This window comes from Pogoniulus pusillus, chromosome 27, assembly GCF_015220805.1.
Source record: "Pogoniulus pusillus isolate bPogPus1 chromosome 27, bPogPus1.pri, whole genome shotgun sequence".
NCBI lineage: Eukaryota > Metazoa > Chordata > Aves > Piciformes > Lybiidae > Pogoniulus > Pogoniulus pusillus.
This window is the reverse complement of record NC_087290.1, coordinates 11063950-11090547: the sequence shown is the minus strand read 5'-3', so window position 1 is coordinate 11090547 and position 26598 is coordinate 11063950. Positions and strand designations below refer to the sequence as shown.

The 26598-nt window shown below is 44.7% G+C and overlaps 1 protein-coding gene across 1 annotated transcript in view; it reads right to left on the bottom strand.

Annotated features, from left to right (window-relative positions):
• The window catches only part of VMP1 (vacuole membrane protein 1), a 76720-nt gene that overhangs the window by 28694 nt on the left and 21428 nt on the right, over nt 1-26598 (bottom strand). The window contains 2 exon segments of the mRNA XM_064165925.1: nt 7605-7736; nt 12605-12772. Coding sequence (XP_064021995.1) covers nt 7605-7736; nt 12605-12772 — 300 coding nt within the window.

The window sequence follows — 26598 nt, the reverse complement described above, 5'->3', positions numbered from 1 at the left end:
TGAGTAGCTACAGTTAGTTCTCGTGCCAGAAAAATAGAAGTTTTGCTATAGGAAACCTATTGTCCTCATAATCAGATTTTAAAACCACTATTAGAAAAGACAGATGCAAGAAACCATAGTTAGAGGCATGTGAAGAGCTGAATCCTTTGCAAGTTACATGGGAGCAGAGTAAAGTTCTCACTCCCAACAGCAAGCTTTGCTCTCCCTGGTCATTAATTTTAACCTGCCTTGGAGTACAAGTGGGAAACCTCCAAGTAATGGATTTGTTCTATAGTAAATACGACCTCTCATAAACATGAGTAGTAAGGAAGCAAATCAACTCTGGATTAAACAGACTATAAGCATCAGGAACTTCTGGGTAGTCATTTAATTAACCAACTGTACCATGGTAAGAACCTTTTATTTCCCCTTCTTTTCCCCCAAAGTCTAGGGGGAGAGAAAACAGTAAATGCTTCTTTATGATAAGGAGTTTTAGTTTCAAGGTTTCAGACTGCTACAGCCCACCACTCATTTGCTCAAGTTTGGAAGGGATCTACCTAAATGAACACACATTACAGAGCTGGGATTAGGAGGCATTCTTAAACTTAATGCCAGAATTTTCCACAACTAGAACTGAAGCTCTCAGATGTCTACATAAAAAAGTCCTTTTGCTTCACACTGTAAGAATAAAGAAATTTTGTAAAGAATAAGACACAATTAAAGGAAACAGTCTGAAGGAAGAGGAAGGAGCATGTCCTTTCAGCCTTATCAGATCTGTCCTGTAGAGCAGTAGCCCTTTTAAGCACATGCCCTGCCACCCCTACTCCTCAGTTCAGGTCTGTGCAGTGGCATGAAGAACTATGTCCCTCTTGACAATTTGAAATTTTATATTGGTGCACAGAAGCAATAAGTGAAATTGATTCTGCCTTGGCTTGCTAAAGAGCTACTCTCTGTTCACATTTTAGAGAAGATCTAGTAGAGAGCAGATCCTGCAATCTGTCTGATGGAAGAGGACTGTCAGCTTGCACACCAGGGAAGCAGCAAGGCCGTTAGGACAGCCCAGTGTTGGAAGATATTAGCCAGAGGGTTCCTGCAGTCTCCAGTCTCAGAGGGTTTCAAGACCAGGCTTGACAATGCCCAGAGGAACCTGAGCTATCTCATAGGTGACACAGCTCCCGGCAAAACGTTGGACTGGCAACTGCCTCAGGACCCTTCCAAGATGAATTTTTCTGTGATCCTATAATAAGATACTAGCAGCCATCTACAGAGAGAAGAATGAAGTAAAAGAATATCCTATCACTCTGGTTCCCACACATAGCCTCTGACCTCTGCAGCCTTTGCTTGTACAGTTGAAAGTATATGCTGGCACGGGCTCCACCAACGTGCTGGCTGCCCAGGACACCAGTGCAGCTGCACAGCCTCTGCTCCTTTGGCTCAAAGCTACAACTGCAATTAGTTACAGTGGCCACAGGTCTGCCGAGCCAGCTAGTGGTGTGACAAGCAGCTCCAGGATGTTGTCTATTAGTTTTTAATCAAATCCTGTTTTAGGGCAGTTTAAGATCTAGGTGTCCTAAGGAAGGGCTCATGATTGCTGGAATGAATGAATGAAGTTGTTGCTTTGCTTTAGCCACCACCATCAAGGAGGCAAGCAAAATTTTGGGATAACCTTTTCAATCTACAAACCAGAGCCAAATGCACTGGGCACTTGGAAAGCTCAACAGTATTAAACGAATAAATTCACTAAGTTCACCACAGAGAACTTGGAAACAAGTTCAGGAAGAAAACCCATGCACAGAAAAAAAAAATCACTTGTGGAATAAAAGTGAGTAAGCTCTTACACAGACCCAGCTGAGGCAGCAGATGTGCAATGCTAAGCATACCTCTCTCTTGTTCTCCCTGGGAAGTAGCAGAGGTTCCCAGACAGCTCAGAAGTGGTCTGCATACCAGACTCTTGTACAGCACAGATATTTGAACAGTGTCTGGAGCAGGAGGGAAAAAAAAGAAGGTAACCGTTTTCCTGCTCTGATACCATCATTTATTTCTACCAGCTATATAGAAGGCTCTCCTTGAAAAAATATTTTGGAAGCAGCTTATCTGACCCAAACTTTTTGATCATTCACTGGTCTTTCTCAGAATACTGGAGAGTGAAATATCAAATATTTAAGACCAAGCTGATCACTCAGAAACTTGTGTTGAGTGTCCCTGACGCACATGTATCAGGGCGTGCAGATCTGTGGCAGAGTTCAGCTAAATGCTTCACCACAACTGCAGTGAAGCTGGTGACATTCTTTCTGAAAAGGTCTGTTTCTCTTGTAAAGGGAGATCTGCTACTGACAAAAAAATCCTCTGAGCTAATATCCTGAGTAAAAACACTGCAGAGCAACCCAGGCTTCTTCAGTGGCTCAGTAATTTCTGATTTATCTACTTGCACACTGAACATCGAAGCGACGCAAGGCAAGTTTTAGGGAACAGACTTCAGCACAAAGAGCCTTCCAAAGAAGGTGGAAAAAGTCATCTCCAGATCACCATTAGCAAGCAGCAACGTAACCCTCACTGCAGTTTTTTCCTTATCTGTAAGCAGGTGTGCAAATGAATAGAACAATGCAGGGACAAGACTGCCCTGCTCCCCTGCCAGTGTCCAGAGAAATCCAGCAAGGAGGTGGCTTAGACCTTTGTTACTCATAGCTCCTATTGTCTCCCCTCTGTCTTTATTAACTCTTTGCTACCTCTTTTTTCAGGAAGTCCTCTAGAACCAGTTCCATTAGTTAAAGCTTTCACTGGCTCATTTTAAAGCTTCTCAGCTCAGCGAGTTTGGAGAACAATTTGAAACTAATCTGTGCCTTACCATAATCACTGCGTTATTGTGTTGTCAGTGGAAAAAAAAAATCCCCAAATCACCACGCTTTACTCTTAGTTCACTATCAGTTGCCACCTCACTCTCATGCTATAGCACTCGTAGGAAGTTTCTGAAGTGAAGCTTCAAAGGTTGATTAGTTTTGCATTTCCATTTTTAAGGCAAGATCCCTCCCCTGCACACACTAACAAATGCAGGCATCAAACTTCAGTGTGAGGAGACAAGCCTCCTGGTGGCCACCCATCGGGCAGCCCAGACCAAACCCCCAGCAATCCCGTTCTTGTACTGCACAATTAATAAAGAGAGGAAGCTGATGAGGAAAGGAGTAACTGGAAGACAGAGCAAGAGGAATTCTGAAGAGCATTTGATGTTGGGTTTAAACAAGTTATTTCTGGGAAAGCCAAAAGGAAAAAAAACAGAAGTCAAGGCTTTCCAGTTATTGTGTGTGACTCTACCACTTCCATTTTTATGATAACTGCTTTGTAAAAACCTGCCTGTGGTCTGCTCTGACTTCTTTTTTTTTTAATTATTATTATTATTATTTTCCCTGTACTGAATGCCCTAAAAACCCCTTTGATTAAACAAGCCAGCAGGCAGTGAATCCTTTTCAAGCAGGAACTCATCAGATAGTTAGTAGCTGTCAGCTTAATCACAGGAGAGATCAATTTTTAATTTGGCTACCTTATTTTACACTGCTAATTAAGTAACATTTTTGCTTATTAGTTGAACCTAATCATTCCACTCGAATTAAGTCACAGTGTCATGTCAGAACACAGCACTGGGCTCTCCAAGGAACCCTGGCTGGGTGTGGTAGCCTACTTTGTTCTGCTTCTGCACAGAGCAACCCCACATGAAGATGTGGGAAAGCAATCCAGCTGAAGGCAGCAGACCTTTCAGAAAGGCTGGCAGGATGGGTTTAACATGTGGCTAACTGTCGCTATCACCAAAGTTCATCAGTTTAACTCCTTGCAGACAAGAAGCCGACTCTGGGAGCAGGAAGCTGTTTGGTGGAACTCCTGACGCAACGCAAACCGAAGCAGTTGCAGCTCAGTTTAATACAAACCCTCTTGAGTCCACGTTGACAAATTCTTTAACAAGCCCTGTGGTTACAGGGAAGCTGGTTTCAGTCTGAGTCACTCCTGTTCAAACAGTTTACTGGAAATGGAGGGGAGGGGGAATTTTCAGAGAAGTCATGTGATGGCCAGACAAACCACAACCAGTAAAGGTTCACTGGAGTCAAAAACAGGTCCCAGCAACAACTGACATTCAGTGTGCAGATGGCACTCAATCATTTACAAACCCGTCCTGCTGCATCTCTATGGATTTAACCCTTCTGCAAGTTTGTATCCTTCCAGCGGCAGGACACCGTTTAGAAAGTAAACAAACAGCAGTGGCTGATAGTAACATAGGCAACCAGAAAATATTTCTGCATTGAAATTTGGCTGCAGCAACCCTACACAGAAGCACAAGACCAATGTGTAAATCATTACTTCTTAAAAATATGCCACTTAATGAATCCAAACACTTCGAGTCATTAGGGATTAGATATACAGCAGAGATATCAGTACTTTTTCTCCTCCTAGCAAGGAGTACCATGACAGAGCAAGGGCCCACGCAGTACACATCATCACCAAGTACCTTGAGGGAACCTGGTATTAAAAGCTTCATTTTCACTAGAAACCTCTGTCAGCTTTGAACTTCAGCATGACAGAGAAAGGATGAGAGCACTCAGCAACCAGCAGCTATGAAGCTGGCAGGAGAGTCCCTGCACACGTGTGTGTAGACATGAAACTGCACAAATCTGTGCCGGCACTGTTATTACCAATGTGCTGCCCCAGCAGTAAGTAGTAGATTCATTTTCCCTAATTGAGAGGTTGGTTTGAAGTGCTACACTGGAGATACTCCCCATGGCTAAAAAGGGAGCTCTGATAAAAACTCCTTTGCTCTGGAATTCGACTGGAAGAGAGTTAACAGCAACTGAGATACTGTTTCAAACACTCCTAAGTCTTCAATCCTGCTTTAAATATTAACAAATCAGATGGAGCTGTTCTGTTCCTAGAGCATGCTGAGCTCTGCATTGTGTGGAGCTCCAAGAAGAGAGCCCTGCTTGTAAACCACACTCCTTCTCCAGGGCAAAGCCACTCCGTGTTAACAAGAGCCACTCTGAGGCTCCCTTTATGTAACTGGGACCGACTCCCTTGTGCACAGGCAGGGAGGACACACAGAAGGGAGAAGTTGAGAGCTCCTCGAACACGAGGGGCTTTTTCTGGAGCGTGCTAATGGAGAGTACAAGGCAGACTTACACACAGTCTGCTGGCTAATGAGTCCTCTCCAAACCTAGCTCAAGGAGACACAAAATCCATCAGCAGTAGACTCTCTAAAGCAAATTCCTCTTCACTCTGTGTAACTCTGGGGCACTAAACCTTTATGCTGTTTAATCCTTTTAGGTTCCTTTTCTTATGGTTTTTATTTTTAAAGTGCTGATCCAGCAAGCACATTCCCCCTGAACTGATCCTTCAGGCTGGATATTATATTCATGGTCTCTTCTCACCATAGCAGATCCTCATCTGTTTCTCCAAATGACCATTGTTTGTGAGAAGGAGCAGCAAGAAGCCTTCTGAACAACACACACACGCAGGCAAAAACGTCAAGCCATTTGGCTTTGCCTTGTAGGCATGAAGCAGCTCAGCACAAGTGGAGGGGGGAAGCTATTCTTCAAGAAAACTCTTAACACACCCTTTTTCATGCCTTTCAAAAAGGCAGGATGAAGAGAGACCTTTCTGCTGGAAGAGGGCTCCTGACATTTGACGTCAAACATTTGTAGTGGTCTCTATGGCACGAAACACTTTGTCACATCCCTCCTGTTCTCCTAAGCAGCAAGCTTCGGCTTGGGAGAGTGGCAGAAGCTGATGCGGGTCACAGAAATGGTAATTGAGCAATTTAAAAATAGGCATCATGACTGCTCGTGAATGGCAACTGCAGAGTGAGCAGTGATAAGCCCTGCTGAAGCTGGGGATTTACTCGGGGTGATAGGAAAAGGCAGGCCTGTCTCCCACAGCCATCCAGCAAAAACACCACCCAAGCCAAAAGGAAATCATGTTAGCAAATGGAAAAAAAAGAGAACTGTCAGTTTTATGAGAGCAGTACAATTTAATCAGATTGTCAAAGCCTCATGTTAAAAGAGTTTTATAGAAACCAAACCACAAGTGGAGTTTCAAGAGAATTTTTAAGCTTCTTTTTCTCTCCCCCCAGCTCTTTCCTGACCATCCATCCATAAAACAACAAAACTTCAACCCAAACTCCACTGCCAAGAAAATAAAATCAACAGTACTGGTAAGGAACACCATCGTTTTGCTTAATTAATTACACAATGCCATTTGATTACTAGGGGGCAGTCCATAGAGCTGCCTGTAATTTTGGCCTGCCCTGACGAAAATGCTCTCTAGCAAAAATTTTCTTCCCAAGAATCTTAACTGTGCCTTCTGGAAACCAACTCTGGCTGCTCCCACAACTGTACACGCATATAATTTGCTGGGAGAGTAAACACAGATAACATTTCAGCTCTCCACTCATGTATTCAATTGCTTGTAGTTGGTTTTCTTTTTCTTTTTTACTGCCACTTGATTTTTATACAATTAAGGATTAGTTTGCAAAGCAAAAACTGATGATAGAGTAAAGAAACTAAGTTTGTTGTTTGCTTCCCCCCGTCCTCACTGCATCTTTAGAGAGAAATAGAAGAATTTACTATTTATAACAGCAGAAAAAACCTTTGGAACTTTCTAGTAGAGGGAGGCTCTCAGAAAACACAGGGTTTACTGTTAGAATTACTAGATTGCACTCAGTATTTCCAGACAAACCACTTTCTTTCATGGAAAAGCTTCATCTAATTTTCAAAGAAGAGAAAAAAAAAAGTCAAAGTATATATTTAGATCAAGAAAATACCCTGGCAGCACAGTCTGAAGACAGCAGTGCATGGTAAATAGCATCTGCTGGGTTTTTTAATAGCAGTCTTATGACCCACTTCAACTTAGTGGCAGACAAAACAGGATAAGAAGGAAAAACACCAAAAAGAAATTCACTGGCAAGCAGTTTGAAGAGAAAAACGATTCATTTCTTCCAAGACTATCAATAAAGTGGTGAACAGGATGCAAACTCCTGACCTGAATTAAAAATCATCTACAATAAAATCTGACACGTACAGCATGGGTTACAAACTCTGCTGTAGCACAGGCAGCATTGAATCTGTCAAGAGAATACACGATAAGGGCAACAAAAAGGGATTTGGAGCAGTTTGGTCGCATTTTCAAATCAGGAAAAATATGTTTCCTCAGGCTGATGAATGGGTCATGCACTGGCCCCTGAGGGTGTTAGTAGCAAGGCAGACAAATGTCACCTGAAGGGGATGAGCTGACTGAAAATCCAGGGAGGCTTCCAACACAGCTACACCAATGATTATGGAGCAGCACCTCCTCTGTCACTCGCTTGTTTGCCTGCTGTCTCCCTACCTTTATGGTGCTGTTCTTAGAAGTCCACATAAATGCAGTATTTCACTTTGGGTGCGCTACTCTATGTGCTTCAACAAGCTGCATTCCTGTCCTCCTATCACCAGAGGTATCCCTCCCCAGCAGAGGATCTTTTTCCACCCTTGGGAAGTCCCTTGTGAACTCACACCAACTGATTTTTGGCCCATTCCCATTTGATTGCAATGGTTATTTACTCCATCTAAGTTGTTCTGTGTTTTATTAATTCTGTTGTTTTGCACTGTTCTTACTTGTGCAGTCTGTGCATGTTCCAGCATCTCCTCAAATTCCTGGTATTCCTCATCATCAGGTTCAGCACCAGAGAGTCGAGCCGCCCTCGCCATAAAGTATGGAGGCAGCTCCCCAATGGCCGTGCCAGCACCCTGGGAAAAGAATAATTCTGATTTATTTTGGTGTTTATTCTTCCACAGGAAACATGTGCTCTGCAGAGTCCTGTGGATATTTCAAACGATGAGACCTGATGAGACCAGCTGCTCTGAGAGAAGTTTGCTCCTATCCAGCAGGTCAGATCTGTCCTGATTTCAAACACAAGGCTGCTCCTTTGAAACCTCACTTTCACCCTTCCCCTCGTTTAGCAATCTGCAGCTTCTATCGCAGCACAGCCAATCAAGCTGCAAGCCAGTGGCTCCCAAGCTGCGATCTGCAAGGTCAAAACGATGTGATCTGTGCATCCCTGGGGCCCTGCCGAGTGGCACAGTGCCCAGCGCCGGCAGAGCTCCGCAGCCGGTGGCCAGCTGCCCTGCTGCGGTGGGGAGGCTGGAGCTTGTCGCCGGGCTGCAGCCGGAGAGCTGGCCAGGCTGGGGGCCCTGCTATCCCACACGATCCCTGACTCAGCACACTGCTGCCATCTCACCCCACCACATGATGCCAGACACATTTGCCAGCATGTGACCGCCCGTGCTCCTGAGCAGCCTTCCGAGTAATCTGGGAACTCCTCCCCGGTGCCGTCATGGAGTTTACTTGTTCAGTCATGAGACTCTGGGCAAGTGTTTATTAGAAAACAGGCTCAAGCGTTACTACAGCTATGAGCAAGGAACAGGAGGTTGAGCAAAGCTTGATCTCGACTTTTCTCTCTCCTTTGGAAGGAATAAAAGGCAAGATGAAAGCATGGTTGCTTTCTCACCACAGGAAAATTATATTTGTTTTCTCAGGACATCAAATGACTCATTTCAATCTTGTGGGTAAATGCAACTTCAGCTTAACCAAGGGAAAACAGAAAAGAGACAGCTAAGATTGAACATATGGATAAACAGAGGCTCATGAAACAGGAACTTGGACTAAAGTCAGAACGGTTTAAATATAGGACAGGTAACAGCACAATAGTCGGGCACCACACTGGAAAAGTGCTAAGGCTCAGCCACATGCAGATGGCTTTTCTCTCCTAGGGTCAGCACCGAGCAACAAATGCTTTTCTAGTCCTTTGAAGCAGTGTGAAAGCTTTTCAATTTCCTTTGTTCCTGCTCTATACGCAGCTGCAAGCAAGAGAGACCTCCAGCTGCTGTGGATATTCCAAATCAACAGGTTGTGGGTTCTAAATGCTGCTGCTCTCTGCTGTTACCCAAGCTGCTAAATCTCTCGGTTTAAGCATATGAAGCGCACAGCCTCATTATGTTTACGCCTTTGTTTTCCACAGAAGGAAAAAACTTCAAGCTGAACTCCATTAATCTGCCTGTTTCTGGCAGAAGGGAAGATAAGCCTGAAAACAGTAGCAACAGCGTTTCAGAAAAATTAACTTGAGGTTATGTTCTCGGGGGTGATGCAAGAAGAAAAAGTCACATTGCCTCTCCCAGCCCTGCCAATTTGCTTTGGCTTCATTTTGTCGAGGGAGGAAGAGGTTTGGATGCGTGTAGTGGACGTGAACTTTCTTTAAATTGGATCAGTCACATGCTGGTTATTACAAAGTATTTCAGAAGTGCAAGAGCAAAAGAAAAATAAAATCATATGATTTCATCTCTGCTGGAGATAGGTTCCTTAAGTGCACAGAAAAAAAAAAAAGGAAGGCAGCACAGCAACTAAGGGATCCAAAGCAGCAACTATTGAAGTGCTTTCTGGAATATGAGCCACCCATTTTCACCATTCCACTTTCAACGCCAGTTTCACTTGGAAATTCCTCCGACTAACAGCAAATTGGAAAGGCAAATGCTAATCAAAATGCTTCCAGACAAACACACTCAGAAAAAGAGAAATGGGAAAACTGCTCTGCTAGAAAGAGTCTTTTAAATGTATTTCATCCTGGGCAGGACACAAGCTGCCTGTTCTGCTAATCCTGAGCAATTAAACATTTTTATTCTTTCCTCTTACTTCTTGTAAAAAACCAAACAAAACCCCAATACCCCCCTCCCCCCAAAAAAAAAGCTGCAACACATGACAAATGTAGGGCACCGTTGAATTCCTGGTCCCTGCAGGACAGAAGGCTGTGAAAATTGGCATATACCTAACAGATTGGTTTTGAGAGTCCTTCTGCAGGCCAGGACTGGTGGAGGCAGCTTTTATAGTGAATGGTGTGGGGGAAAGGCATCATTTTAATTTCACCTAATCATTCCTTAGATACCGGGATATTTAATCCTCTTAACACTCACTATCAGCACAAATGTCTGTCACTGACATCCAGGGGACCAACAATGATTCTAATCTCTGGCAAAACCTGTACCTGGTTTAAGTTGGCTTTTGTGATCTGAATCAAATCCCTTGTGCAGATACCTCCTCACATTCAAACCTCACAGGATCCTTAGTCTGGGTAGCTTTATAGTCAAAGAGGTCTGCAAAGTAAGTGCCCACTGCGACTGACCTGCTTCCAACGTTTCACATGAAAACTCATATTGCACCACCTTCCTGTCTCCCTCCAAATCATCAAGGACATTTCCCTTTGGAGCCTTCCAACATAATTTGACTTTAAAAATCTAAAGGAAACAGTTTGGCTGTTGGTTTTGTTACACCTATTCCACACAGGGCTCCGTGTGCTGCATTAAGATCACATCTGTGTACATCCAAGACTTCCCTTTCTTTTGCATTTATCCACTATTTATCATAACTTCAGATTTTAAACCTAATTAGAAGTTGCTGGTTCCATTAAATAAAAACACAAACAACCAAAACCAACCAAGTTTGTGAGTTCATTTGCTCATACTCGGATAAGGAATGAAATTTAATATTCCTGATTCCAGTTTAAAAGTAGAAAATAAAATCTTCTTATTTTTAATTTTCTAACTATGATTTTGATTTGCAATAATCAGCCTATTCACTTTCTAGAAGTCTCTGTTACTTGCCTGTTAAGTGGACATTTGGGTTATGAGTGACAGAATCAAAAATAAGTTTCTTCAACAGCTTCCATACAAAGTGAACTGGAATTAGGACAAAAGAAACACACTGGAAGCAGCAGCAGAAATTGCCAACTTGATTTGGCTTACAGGAAATTAGCAAGCAATGTTTATGTACTCATGAAACATTCCAAGAAAGCATAACATTACACTAGACACCAATGGCAGACAGAGGATGCTCCCAAGGGAAAAAATCTAGTGGAGACAGAGTTCAGCAAAAAGGTATCTGATGGAAAATGAGAGGACAAAAAGAAAGGAAAAGAAGGAAGAGTGATATACGAATGTTCTAGCTCAGTCCTGTTCCCTTCTTTCCCTAGCCCAAACCACAAAATGCATCTCAAACAAGAGATTGAAGGTACCAATTGTTGTCCCTCACAACTACTCAGAAGGATCCAAGCTTTCAATGCTTGCAGTTCTCTTAACTCATTTCTAAACCATTTCATTCTCATCTCATCTCAGCTGCTTTACATGCTGACGATTAAGCAATGGGTGTTTACTCTCAGCTACATTTCTGTTTTGCAACCCTAGAAGCGTAACTGTAAATGCCATTTTTATGACTCTAGCCTGCATTAAACAAACATAGGCAGAGGGGGAGAAGAGCAAAATAAAAAGAAATCTTATATTTATTGCCTTGTAAGTACTTGCAGGTTTAGTTATTTATCAAGCAGTCAGGCAATTCTGCCCTCTAATTAGAAAGAGGGAAATTTAAGAAGTACTTTGTTTCCTGAGTGGGATGTGTGTCCTCTTTTTCTACTGCTTTTCTGGCTCTGGTTCTGCTGCACATCACTGGAAGCCTTTAAACATTACTTCAGTCTTTAATGTGTACAACTTAACTGACATTTCTGTGAGTAACACAGCTGCTGATCAGTTGAAAAGCTCTACTGATGTAGTGGTTTTGGAGTTCCCCCAATCAATAATCTAATTTCTCTCATTGAAATATTCCCATTAGCCTCAAACCACCACAATTGACTAAACTTCTCAAGATATCTTTCCATATCAGCAGAAGGAATACAAGGGCAGACATCACTCTGTATTCTCAGAATTTCCTCTCTCTCCCTCTGAGCTGGATAACCAAGGATTTAATAATTAAACCATTACAAGCCAGTAGTAAAATAAAGTCCCTAATTTGGCATGCAGTTCACAGTAGATGCATCTGTGTAAACTGCAAATCAAAATAATCTACACATAATGAGAGAAACATCTGAGCTGACCAAAATCCTCCCAAAAAAAGTTAAAAAAAATAAATAAAATATCAAACTTCTATAAAAAGATGTAGAGGAAAAGAAATAAAAGGAAAATGGAAAGGAAGTTCCAATGACAACGTTTCCTAAGACCCTGATTCAATTAAAAGCTAACCTGTTTTTCCTGTTTGAAGTGAAAAGTTTGCCATGATGGAAGCAGGCAAAGCAACAGGAACAAAATGGATTAAAATGGGCAGCTTAGCATTTTTTTAATCCAATCTATTGAGGCAACCCAGAAAACCACCTCAGCTATGTTGTTAGGGTCTGAGTCCTCACATAAGGAATTGCAACTTGCAATTCATTACAGGCTCAAAATTCTTGCCATTATTTCTTGCTTAATCTGACAGCTGCAAGATCACCTGAGATTCAGGTACCCTTTCTGAAACTCACCTTGCACATCAACAGCTCTGGAGTACTGCTGGCATTTAGAAAAGGAATCAACACCACAGCTGACAAAAAGATGGCCTATTAATAGCATATTATTTCTCTTTAAGGTTTTCTAGGGCTAGAAGGTGGCTCAGGAAGGCACCTATGTGCCCTGCAGATACACATGTTGCTGTTGTCAGTGGAAGCCATCACTGCTTTGCTGATTCAGGAGTATTTCTGTGTTGCTGGACAGGGAAATTAAGAGCACAAATGAAATTTGCTTAAGTTGTATAAACCAAACCTTACCCACATGCAGGCCTCCAGCCTGACTTTTGAGATGATAGCCCATAAAGAGATGGATCCTTCAGCTGTCCCCTCATCAGGGCAGATAATCTGATCTGGGTAAGGTGGCTCAGGAAAATTAACTGAGTTACATTCATAGGCAGCAAGAGTAACTGATGCTATGTGTGGACCCTGAAAAAAAAATCACAAATAATTTTAAATGCATTTTATGTTACTTATAATAAAAGACAACATTAACCCCCCACAGTAATCCCTAATGCAAGAAGTCTAGGCTGAAATGTAGTGCATATCATTTTGGCCATTAATAATGTTACACATCTAAATGTTGGGGTTTGGGGAGGGTTAAGACTACCTGAAGTGCAATGTTGAGTTCATAATGTTTTAAATAAGTAACTAGGAAGGAGGGGAAGAAGGGGGGAAAAAGGGAGGAATAGAGGAGGGGAAAGGGGAGGAAGAGAGGAGGGGAAGAAGGGGGGAAAAGGGAGGAAGAGAGGAGGGGAAGAAGGGGGGGGAAAGGGAGGAAGAGAGGAGGGGAAGAAGGGGGGGAAGGGAGGAAGAGAGGAGGGGAAGAAGGGGGGGAAAGGGAGGAAGAGAGGAGGGGAAGAAGGGGGGGAAAGGGAGGAAGAGAGGAGGGGAAGAAGGGGGGGAAGGGAGGAAGAGAGGAGGGGAAGAAGGGGGGGGAAAGGAAGAAGAGGGGAGGGGAAGGGGGAAAGGGAGGAAGAGAGGAAAGGAAGGGGGGAAAAGGGAGGAAGAGAGGAGGGTAAGGGGGGAACAATAGGAATAAACGAGAGGGAGAAGGGGGGAAAGGTAGGAAGAGAGGAGGGGAAGGGGGAAAGGGAGGAAGAGAGGAGGGGAAGGGGGAAAAAGGAGGAAGAGAGGAGGGGAAGGGGGAAAAAGGAGGAAAACATTTTTCTTTAAAACTTTAAAATGCATTTCTGGCCTACAGCTTTTCACAGCAGCTGCTTTCCCTATGGATGCTTTTAGAGGATGGAGGCATTAAAATTCTGCTTTTGTTTCAAACGACTGGGACTTTATGCCACCTTACAGCAAACCTTCCTTTCTCCAATGCCCAGTCTCTTGAGTCAGCTTTTCTGTGCATACAAGGAAGTGACCTTACTGCTGTTTGCCACAAATAGTTTGGAATAGAATTCAAAACTTAAACAATGCTAAAATGCCAAATAATTGAATTGCTTCTAGTCTCCATCTCACATTAAAGGATTTATTTTTTTTTCAGACAGATCTCCAACTAAAACTAGCACAAAAATCTATTCAAGAATTGAACTGCTACATACTTGGGAAACCTGAAAGAATTGCCATTATTGCAACACAAAAGAAGTGAGAAGCAATTCAAATAGTCCACGGTCTGAACACTACAAGTTGTAGCTAAAAAAGAAATCCCTTGGAAAAAGGACAGAGAAACACTAGGTGGGGGGGGAAATTACTGAGTTAAACTGAAGTCTTTTCGTGAAGTCACAGCATTAAATAAATTGTGACGTTTGCTTTAGGTGCGGAACAAATGGCACAACTTCTGCTGTGAACTATTTGATGGGGTTTGACCAACTTTCTTCTTCAACCTTTAAATGAGTCATGTTTCAGTGGACCAATAAGGGAGTCTGATATCACAGCTCACACACCACCTCCCCAAAAAAACAAACCAAAATTAAGGCTGAATTAATTTCAGAGTAACGAGGGGAAAATGGGACAGACCTCAGCACTGCCATTCTCCTACACAAGGTTTCCAGAGCTCACTTTGAAATGCAGGAGCCAGAGATACATTCAGAGGAGCCCGAAGGCATCATTTGCACATCAAAGGGTGAAATTCCACAGCAGGTCTCACACAAAAGGTGAAACTTTTTCTAGACCAGCTGGCAAGATTTGAGTTGGGTTCGCTTATCTCAGGTCCCACTGAAAGGACCAGAGCTGGACTTTAGGCAATCACATCGATATTGTCATTTTTCAGTGGCAGTGAAATAGGAATGAACACAAATAGCAGCTCTGTTTTTCTCTGTGACAGCTGGACCTACTGTTGTCATATGTAATCGACCCGAAATAAAACCATCCTCTGGCATGCCGTTGATAAAAGACAAGCTGCTCTGATACCAAGCAAATCCTTTTATTTACTCCTTGTCACTTTACAGGGGAGTAATTCAAAGTGCTTTGGCATTACTTTGGATTGTATAAATACAGAGATGCAGCCTGCTGGGATGAGAAATGAGGCACAGGCTCACAAAAAAAATTCATTGAAGTAAAACTGGAAGAGAGAGGATCCAGCAGTTGATGCACAAGAGTGACTGTGCCATGGAAGAAAGAGCAAAGAATGGCTGAACGAAGCAATGACTAAGACTGTGTATTAGTGACGTTTCTAAGGGCTCTGATGGCAAAGAACTCCTTTGTCCTAAGTGTACCAAGATCATCCCTGTCCCCAGCAGCTTCCCACCTAAACAAATAACCTGTTGCTCTTCTACTCATCGAGGACAGATGCAGAGGGAACCCAAACTTTCCTGAATTAGCAGATTATGTTTACATCAAACCTAGGAACATCTTTTTCTGTTGTACTCTGAAACTTAGGGAATCTACAGATCCACAGATTGCGTCGGGTTGGAAAGGACACTCAAAGGGCATCTTGCTCAATTTCCCTGCAGTCAGCAGGGACACCTCCAACTAGATAAGGCTGCCCAAGGCCACATTAAGTCTGATCATGAATGCCTCCAGGGACAGGGCCTCAACCACATCCCTGGGCAGCCTGTTCCACTATTTCACCACTCTTATTGTAAGGAACTTCCTCCTGCTGTCCAACCTAAACCTCCCTTGATCCAGTTTCAAGAGCACTGCCCCTCATCCTATCACCACAGGCCCTTCTAAAGAGTCCCTGCCCTCCTTTCTTGTAAGTCCCCTTCAGATACAGTGCTCTAAGATCTCCCAGGAGCCTTCTCCTTTCATAGAATCAACCAGGTTGGAAGAGACCTTCAAGATCATCCAGTCCAACCTAGCACCCAGCCCTAGACAGTCAACTAGACCATGGCACTAAGTGCCTCATCCAGTCTTTTCTTGAACACCTCCAGGGACAACGACTCCACCACCTCCCTGGGCAGCCAAGACCAATGCCAATTACTCTCTCTGCAAACAACTTCCTCCTAATATCCAGCCCTGCCCTGGCACAACTTGAGACTGTGTCCCCTTGTTCTGTTGCTGGTTGCCTGGGAGAATTAAACTAGAATGGAAGGGGGAGGGGGTTAAACATGACAGCACCAGAGATAAATCAAAGGGAATTGAGGAAGGTAGGCTAGAGCTAGGAGTAAAAGCAGCAGCCCAGCTGAAGTGCATGTACACTAATGCACGCAGTATGGGTAACAAACAAGAGGAGCTGGAAGCTCTGGTGCTGGAGGGAAACTATGATATTGTCGCCATCACTGAAACATGGTGGGATGGCTCACATGATTGGTGTGCTGTAATCAATGGCTACAGACTCTTCAGGAGAGACAGGCAAGGGAGAAAGGGCGGGGGAGTGGCTCTGTATATTAGGGATGCTCTGGATGTCATGGAGGTAGAAATCAGGGATGATCAAGTTGAGTCATTATGGGTGAGACTTAAGGCGAAGGCCAACAAGGCTGATATCCTGGTTGGAGTCTGTTACAGACCACCCAACCAGGAAGAAGAGGTTGATTTATTACTCTTTAAGCAACTGGAGGCTGCCTCAAGATCACCTGCCCTTGTTCTGGTGGGCGACTTTAACCTACCAGACATCTGCTGGGACTTAAACACTGCAGAGAAGAAGCAGTCTAGAAGGTTTCTGCAATGTGTGGAAGACAACTTCCTATCCCAGCTGTTACGTGAGCCTACCAGGGGGGCAGCCCTGCTTGACCTGCTGCTCACAAATAGAGAGGGGCTGGTAGGGGATGTGGTGGTTGGAGGCTGCCTGGGGTCCAGTGACCATGAAATTATAGAGTTTTCAATACGTGGAGAAACCAGGAGGGGCATCAACAGAACCTCCACACTGGACTTCCGAAGGGCAGACTTCAGCCTATTTAAGGAACTAATTCAGAAAGTTCCTTGGGAAATAGCCCTTAGAAACAAAGGGGTCCAGGAAGGTTGGACCTGCTTCAAGAAAGAACTCCTGAAGGCACAGGAGCAGGCAGTGCCACTGAGCCGGAAGATGAGCCGACGAGGGAGGCAGCCAGGCTGGATGGGCAGGGAGCTGCTGAAGGAATTAAAGATTAAAAAGAGAGTGTATCACCTTTGGAAAAGAGGGGAGGTGTCCCAGGAGAAGTTCAAGGAGGTTGCTAGGTCTTGTAGAGGAAAAATTAGAGAGGCAAAAGCCCACTTGGAGCTCAGGCTGGCCACAGCTGCCAAGGAAAATAAAAAGTGTTTCTTTAAATATATGAATAGCAAGAGAAGGGCCAAGGACAACCTCCAGTCCTTGTTAGATAGAGAGGGGAATAGAGTGACAAAGGATGAGGAAAAGGCAGAGGTGCTTAACACCTTCTTTGCCTCAATCTTCACTAGTGGGACAGGTTGTCTCCAGGACAGCTGGACTCCTGAAGTGGTGGATGGAGTCAGGGACCAGTACAGTCCCCCTCTAATCCATGAGGAAGCAGTAAGGGATCTGCTAAGTCACTTGGATCCTCACAAGTCCATGGGACCGGATGGGATCCACCCTAGGGTGCTGAGAGAGCTGGCAGCTGAGCTGGCCAAGCCACTCTCCATCATTTATCAGCAGTCCTGGCTCACTGGAGAGGTCCCTGAAGACTGGAAGCTGGCCAATGTGATTCCCATACACAAGAAGGGTCGTAAGGAGGAGCCAGAAAACTACAGACCTGTGAGCCTGACCTCAGTGCCAGGCAAGGTCATGGAACAGGTCATCTTGGGTGCCATCACAAAGCACCTACAGGATAGCCAAGGGATCAGGCCCAGCCAGCATGGGTTTAGGAAGGGCAGGTCCTGCCTCACCAACCTGATCTCCTTTTATGATCAGGTTACCCGCCTGGTGAATGTGGGGAAGGCTGTGGATGTAGTCTACTTGGACTTCAGCAAAGCCTTTGACACTGTCTGCCACAAGAAGCTCCTAGCCAAGCTGGCAGCTCATGGTTTGGACAGATTCACTCTGTGCTGGATCAAGAACTGGCTGGATGGCAGAGCTCAGAGAGTGGTGGTGAATGGTGCCACGTCCAGTTGGCAGCCAGTCACAAGTGGTGTTCCCCAAGGATCAGTGCTGGGCCCAGTCCTGTTCAATATCTTTATTGATGATCTGGACGAGGGCATTGAGTCCAGCATCAGTAAGTTTGCAGATGACACCAAGCTAGGAGCAGGTGTTGATCTGTTGGAAGGTAGGAGAGCCCTGCAGAGGGACCTGGACAGGCTGGATGGGTGGGCAGAGGCCAATGAGATGAGATTTAACAAGGCCAAGTGCAGGGTTCTGCACTTTGGCCACAATAACCCCAAGCAGCGCTATAGGCTGGGGACTGAGTGGCTGGAGAGCAGCCAGGAGGAAAGGGACCTGGGGGTACTGATAGATAGTAAGCTGAAGATGAGCCAGCAGTGTGCCCAGGTGGCCAAGAGAGCCAATGGCATCCTGGCCTGCATCAGGAACAGTGTGGCCAGTAGGACAAGGGAGGTTATTCTTCCCCTGTACTCAGCACTGGTCAGGCCACACCTTGAGTACTGTGTCCAGTTCTGGGCCCCTCAATTCAAGAAAGATGTTGAGGTACTGGAACATGTCCAGAGAAGGGCAACGAAGCTGGTGAGGGGCCTGGAACACAAATCCTATGAGGAGAGGTTGAGAGAACTGGGCCTGTTTAGCCTGGAGAAGAGGAGGCTCAGGGGTGATCTTATTACTGTCTACAACTACCTGAAGGGACATTGTAGCCAGGTGGGGGTTGGCCTCTTCTCCCAGGTAACCAGCAATAGAACAAGGGGACACAGTCTCAAGTTGTGCCAGGGTAGGTATAGGCTGGATGTTAGGAAGAAGTTCTTCACAGAGAGAGTGATTTCCCATTGGAATGGGCTGCCCAGGGAGGTGGTGGAGGCACCGTCCCTGGGGGTCTTCAAGAAAAGACTGGATGAGGCACTCAGTGCCATGGTCTAGTTGACTGGCTAGGGCTGGGTGATAGGTTGGACTGGATGATCTTTGAGGTCTCTTCCAACCTGGTTGATTCTATGATTCTATGATTCTATGATTCTATGAAAGACCAACACCACCTGGCTACAGCCTCCCTTCAGGTAGCTGTAGACAGCAATGAGGTCTGCCCTGAGCCTCCTCTTCTGCAGGCTGCACACCCCCAGCTCCCTCAGCCTCTCCTCACAGGGCTGTGCTCCAGGCCCCTCACCAGCTTCATTGCCTTTGTCTGGACATGTTCCAGTATCTCAACATCTCTCTTGACTCGGAGGGTCCAGAAATGGACACAGCACTCAAGGTGTGGCCTGACCAGCGTTGAGTACAGGGGAAGAATAACCTCCCTTGTTCTGCAGGCCACACTGCTCCTGATCCAGGCCAGGATGCAATTGGCTTTCCTGGCCACCTGGGCACACTTCTGGCTCACATTCAGCCCACCATCTACCAGTACCCCTATGTCCCTTTCTGCCTGGCCACTCTGTCCCCAGCCTGTAGTGCTGCTTTCCAGCTCAAATTCCTTCAGCCTGTCTTTGTAGGAGACGTGCTCCAGCTCTCTGATGATCTTTGTGTCTCTTCTCTGGATTCAATCCAGCAAGTCCGTGTCATTTCTTGTGTGGGAGGCCCCAGAGCTGGGCACAGTGCTCCTGATGAGGTCTCACTCCTGACAACTACCTTATGTCAACAAAGGTCTCAAGTCACCTTCCTTAAACAAATGGTTTTCACCTGCAGAAATCTGCACTGACGTTCTCTTGAACGGCAAATTTGCATGGAGGAAATCCCCACGTACTTGAGTTGTAAATGACCATTTCCTATGTTCCCCTGAGAGTAAGGGCAAGGTGGCTGCCGAGGCAGTGAGATCCGGTGTGTGAATCAAGAAGTGTGGTTTTCAGTTCCACAAAATTGGGAAGACACCACGTTGCAGCACAACTACAGCTAGCTGCAATGGGGGACTTGTTCAGTTTTACAACAGCATGAGACAAATTTAACTGCAAAGTTCTCCCACCCTCTTGCAAGGTCTCAGTGATGGCATTACCAACATTTCTTCTCCAGCTGCACACAAGGTGTGTAAAGAAGACTTTGAAATCTCAGGAAAGTAAGCAATGGCACAATGCCTAACTGCAGGCTGATGCATCAGCTTCTTGCCATAAGCAGCTTCTCTCAACGGAATCACAGGATCACAGGATGTCAAGGACTGGGAGGGACCCAACGAGACCGAGTCCAACCCCCCCTGCCAGAGCAGGACCATACAATCTAGCTCAGGTCACAGAGGAATGCATCCAGACAGGCCTTAAAAGTCTTCAGAGAAGGAGACTCCACAGCCTCTCTGGGCAGCCTGTGCCAGTGCTCTGTGACCTTTACAGTAAAGAAGTTTCCCCTTGTGTTGAGGTGGAACCTGTGTTCCACAACTGCCATCCTGGGTATCCTTGCTCTATAAGAAAAGATAGGGAGAGGCTGGCAAGTGTCCAGAGAAAGTCCACAAAGAATGATCAGAAGACTGGAAGAGCTGCCACATGAGGAAAGGCTAAGAGAACTTAGAGAAGGCCTAGGGGAGACCTTATTGCCACGGGCCAGTACAGAAAGGGTGGCTACCAGGATGCTGGAAACTTCTTTTTTAAGAAGGAGTCATATAGAAAAGACAAGGGGTGGTGGAGACAAGTTACTGCTGGGAAGATTCTGACTGGAATCGAGAAGAAAATGTTTCACCATAAGAACAGTTAGGAAACTGCAATCATCTCCCAAAGCACTGGATTCCCCCACACTGCTCAATGTTAAGACTCAGCTTGCCAGGGTGCTGGGGCCAGCTCATTTCACCTACACCATCACCTAGAAAGGTTGGACCAGATGATCCTTGAGGTCCTCTCCAATCTGGCAATCTGTGACATGGCTTAAGTCTCAAAACATTGCCTCTTGTTCCATGAGTTCTCTCATTCTCAACAAACGTTTGCAAAGTAACCAATGGAAAAAAAACAACATTTCACAAAGCAGCTGTCAGGGGCCAATGACACACCTGAAGACTACACCAGTTGAACACAATTCTTCCACTGCAACGTTAACAGTTCTATAGTGGAAAGAAGTGTTGGGGTTATGGAACCCACAGAAGCCACATTTTAACTGGAATAAGAAAGCAAGCATAAATGGTTCATTTGGAGTGATGAAGTGTGGAGCACTGGAGCTCAGAGGGAGCCAGAGGAAAGCTGAACAATCCTGTGTGTCCTCTGCTGGCAGCAGAGCCCAGCTGTCCTGCTAGTCAAACGGACAACGGCTCGCAGCTTGGCAGGCTTCGTGCAACAGCTCTAACATCTGCTTTTGTTCTAGCTCAGCTCTGAAAGCTTACACAGAGCATTAGACTTTCACAAAGCCCTGGTTACCAAGCACCTCAAAACAATGGTTGGCTAAACAGGACCATGGTTGCAGGGAGGGTGGGGGGTAGGAAGAGTGGGAGGGTCGCTGGCTGTTTCATAAGAGAGGTGCCATTTTGCTTTGTATTTAGCAACAGTGATGGGTTAACTATGAGGGGAACCCACTCCAAATGGGCTTTAGGTGGCACCTTTGGAAAGCCCCAGTCCATATCCACTCAGATGTTTTCTCTGTACTCCTCCCCTGTGCCAGAAGGATTCATTCTCACACAATTTTTTAATCCTCTTCACAAATAATACCTCCTCCACCCTCTCCTCCTCCTTCTCCGCGTGGGGCCCCAGTAAATGCTCAAGAATGTTTTGCCTCTCTGCAACAGCTCAGTTTATTTCAACACTTCAGGAAACCCTCTCAGATACCTCCTCTGACTAACTACAGCTCTACCTTTGAGGAGGGCATTTGCAAAAACTACTTCAAATCTTGTCATACCAGACAACAAAAAACTAAACCCAAGAGATTTAGTAGACACTCTGCTTGCCAAACCAGGAAGAGTCGCTGAAATTCAAGGCATGTAAGATCCTGAACACCAACTGTCTTTCCCTCACCCTCTTCCAATGGTTTTGTTCTTTTTTTTGTTGTTGTTCTTCCTTTTTCTTCCTTTTAAATTGCAGGAGGTACTAACAAAGGCTAACAGAGAAGAAAAATTGAGAAACGTTCTGCTGACTGGGGGTGAGAAACATTTGCTTGCCACTGCTGACGACCAGAAGGAGCCTGTGGTTAGGTTGGAATGTGATTTGTTACAAGTATCTCTACAATTTACAAATCCAACAAGACAAGATCTGGTCAGTGAGATCAACTCAACATAAATCCTATTTACATTTTTTTTTTTAGCAATAGTAATTTAGGGGAGTTTGGAAATCCCTATCTACACAACCCTAATGTCTCCTAGAAGGTAACCTCAAACTCTTGAACTCAAGAAGCCTTCAGGGAAGCTTTAGTTCAGTTATTGAGTGCACCCAAGTTAAAACATTGCTGATCCTTAAAAATAAGTTACTTTAAGTGCTGTATTGTAAAATTTCTAGGAAGTATAATCTTGAATCTATAAATTTTGCTTGGAAATTGTAGAATCAGGGTAGGGTGAAATGCATCAGTGCAAGCAGAATGAGATCACATAATTCATGGAATCACAGAACTGTTAGGGCTGGAAGGAACCTGAAGGATCATCTAGGCATGTGCAGGGATATCTCACACTAAATCAGGTTGCTTGGAGCCCCATCCAGCCCGGCCTTAAAACCTTCCAGGGATGAGGCTTCCACCACCTCCCTAGGCAGCCATGTGGAAAACAATCAAGATGTAGAAATCCTTAACAAGATGCTGATATGCCTAATTCTTCCCACAGAAAAATCGTTTCCATACGGAAAAGTGACTGAATACCCAATTAAAAACAGATCATCTTCTCACAGTATTAATCACTCTGTGCACCCAGCCTGTGAACACAATTTGAGCTCTAAACAAACTCTGTACCAAGTGCTGGTTTCTCACTTGCCCCCTCACAGAACACCAAAGTGAGATGAGCACAAGAACAGCCACAGCTGATTTTAACCTTTTATTTAAGGGGAAGGTGCAATTTTAGACTGGCTTTAATTTAGAACCCTTCCACAGAGGAAAGCGATGTGTTTGCCAGCACGAAAAAGATCACACTGAACTCACTGCTGAACTTAATGCACCAAAAATCTGTTTTCCTCCACGGACACACTGCTTTTCACACTGGGTTCAAGCCTCAGCCCTTCCACAGGGGGGAAACATGTCATGCTCTACTTGATTAAGATAAATTGGAAAAAACAAAAGCTTGCTTCTCATGGGAAACATCCTGCAAGCATTGCCCCAGGCTGCGACTCATCTCATACTTATCTATGAAGTCATTACACCTCTCAAGAAAGTAACACCACGTTTACAGCATCTTTTTTATCTTTAAGAGCAGTGGACAACTACCCACAGAGAAGAATGCTCTGTGATTAAGAGGGGAAAAGAAGTTTGATCTGGGGGTGACTTGTAAATATGTCAATCTAGCCAGCCTGTCTGCGCTAGGAGATTAAAACGTCTGTGATTTCAGATGGTGTCTGGTATGCAGTGCTGGCTCTACAACCAGGCAGAATGAAGGATCCCATACCTAAGGCATCCTCGAGTGGCACAAACACCCATCGAGTGGTCAGGGCTGACTTTAGCAGATCCCCACAGCATTTTAGGCACTGTAGTAACTTTACAATCAGGTGTCTGTTAGTTTCTATTCCCACTTCAGTCAAGCCGTGCCCCACAGACTGTAGCTGATGGAAATTCCAAGCCAAGAGCCACAAGTTCTGAATATGACTAAGAGGGGCAGAGGGAGCAGGCATGTGGTACCACTGCACACATAACAGGGCCACAATGCGCTTTGAGGAGGAGCACCAAAGGCAGACATTTTGTGAATAGACTCATGTCAGGGAAAGGCCCAACTGGAAAAATCCAAGTTTATAATCTGGTACTGTCAGAAGACAAATATATTCTGTCAGCATTCTCTCCTTCCCCTTCCCTAGCCACCTACTTATAATTTCTGAAGAATAAATCACAGCAGCATCCATTCACCTTGACACCAGCAGTGAGGATTGGCTTTGAGGTTTCCAGAGACTGCCGTGCACTGTTAGGATTATCTCCAGCCCGTTTGAGGCAGTAGTGTCATGAAAAGCAAAAAGTTCAGGCTGTGCATAGGAAAAAAAAAGAACAGAAACTCCAAGGGAGCAAGTGAGGAGAAAGCACAATGTGACCTCCCAGAAGTTATGGGACACAGAACCAGCGATGAGGAAGTCAAAAGCAGGTAATGAAAAGAAGGCATCAGCATCTGAAAGGTGAAGTCCATCGCCCCTCAAAAGAAACAGCTTGTACAAATCAACTTCCTAACTCCCCAGCTTGCTGCAAGTTCAGATCACTATGGCTGGCCAAGATGGTCAACACAGCAAAAATATTAATGTGACATCAATGTTTTGTGGACTCTTGAAGTCAAAGCAAGGTAGCTAACACCACATACATGGGCGCATGTCTTATGAGCTGTTTATTGCCAGGGTTGCAACTTCAGATCAACCACCCAGGCTCTGACCTTCACCACTTCCAGCAGCACTGGAAGCCATATATGGCACTCACAGTCACACCATTTTGGGCTCTGACTCACGAGGTCCAGCAATTCATGGTGGGGCAACACAGGAGGTTATTGCTTCCAGATGTTCCACCAGCCCTTACACCAGGGGTTACCACCCTCAGAGCAGGACAGTAGGACCGGCAGCGTCTGCTTGACAGTTGGCAGGCTTGCCCCCAGCAGAAATTAAACCACCGCCAGTTTCATCTCACATCAACACACCAGACTGGGGGGTGGGGGCTCAGTTCACAACCTCCCAGGCTGAGCTGCAGCACTTGAAGGGATTGTTCTTTCAAGGCATCATCTCAGCCAGAGGTGGCGGTTTTCATTCTCTGCAGGTATCTCTTGGTCCCTGACACATACAACAACAGTGGGTGCACTCGGAGGGGATTACTACTCCCAAAGACCTTTTTTCTCCTTGAAAATATCAGTTTGAATCTCAGACTTTTCAAATGCAAGCAAGCCACCAGAAGGCTTAAGAAACACCCAGGTTACACAACTCATCTGGCAGCAGTGTCCAGTTTAATTCCTAGACCTTCCCTGTACATCAGTGTATTTTTAATACCAAGGCTGCAGCTCGAAGCAGAGTAGAGCTGGTGTGAGCTGTATGCAGTAGTTCCCATCAACAGATGAGCACCTATTTTTTTTTTATTTATATGTTGATTCAAGTATTCCAGGATGTTTCAGTTCATTGTAGAAAGCTAAGGACAGCTGGAGGAAGTAGGTTTAGAGGCAAGAAGGAAGCAAACGAGAGAATAAGAGTCACAAACAACTCTCACACAAACAGGATCCATTTCAACTTAGTTTAGAATTGATTTCTGTCTTCTGCACTGCCTCCTCCACCCTGGTGTATTTTTCATTCAACTACCTGAAGTCAATAGCAGTAATCTGAGTACAGACATTAGACTTTTTAATCTCAATTTGGTTTAGGCTTGCAAGTTGACATGTGAATTGAAGAACAGTATGGACTGCAAATGAACATCTCACTTAACAAAAATAATTCAGCACTGGGTAGGGGAGCTGAGCTCTGCCCTCCCACCTGGCTGAGGCTGCTCAGCTTTTGTTTCTCATTTTTCCCTGTACACACAGAACAGAGTTTTCTGGGTTTCTCACATTAGATTTGAATGATCTCCATGGAAAAAGCAAAACTTGTCCTAAAAGATGACAGCCATTATAAAAACACTTCTATTAAAGTCACAAATAAAGAAATGAAGTAATAAAAATAATCTTCTGTGGATTTCTAAATTATTCTACTTCATAGAAGTGGGCTAAGACCTATTTTGTGAGCTTTTCTTTTTAGAAGCAATGTAGTAATTTTATCATGAACCTCCTTACAGGCTCACATCCTGGGACCAGATAACAAAAAGGAATTAAGTTTGATTATAAGAAGTTTTCAGTAGTCCTGGCAAAGAAAAGGTTTTTATTTGTGGTTTGGGTTTTATATTATTTAAGCCAACAACATTTTTTTCTTTAAAAAATTAATGAGTTCATTATTGCACAGGGTGTCTGGATTTTCAGTCTTCAGATTCTACCCTAAACCAGTTCAGATGGGGCCAAAATGTGATTTTACATCTTCAAGGTTCTACCCTAAACCAGTTCAGACGGGGCCAAAACATGATTTGAAACCTTCAGATTCTACCCTAAACCAGTTCAGATGGGGCCAAAACGTGATTTGAAATCTTCAGGTTCTACCCTAAACCAGTGCAGATGGGGCCAAAACATATATTTCAGCTGCAAAACTACCACACTTTTGGGAGGCCAGAATGTGATCCTTCACCAAAGCCAAACCTTGGAACCAATTCAGAAGAGAAGTGAGACACTGAACCTGCAAGCCCAGATAAACTCCAAGTGGCTCTCTCAAGCCAGCACTGGCAATAAGGACACTCTCTTTCCTATTCACTTCTCTTCAAAGGCACTTGTCTGTTCTTTTTCACGGCCCTGCACTCTTTCCACTCTGCTACAGATCAGCCCAGGAAGAATGCAAGTGACAATCCCACATATTACAGTTCTGAAAACACTGGAACCCTGCTGTGACCCTCGCACAGAGAACATTCCTATTGTACCTCACGTTTCCTGTTTGTGCTGCTCCACAACCCGGGCCACCAGGGCAAACCCTTTCAGCAGTTGCTCCACTTGGCTCTGTCAGCAAGCGGCAGAGATTCACAGTGAAGAATCAAAAACACAAACAAATGCAGAGAGCCGCAGCTCCCTCTGCACTTTTGACCTGTAAGGAATTTGCTCCCATTCATCCCTTCACCATTACAGATTCTAGCAGCCCATACACAGAAGGGACCTTCTTCATCCCCTTTTTGATGGGCATGAACTTTGTGCTGCCTCTGTTTGCTTCGGCCGCATCTTTTGCAATCT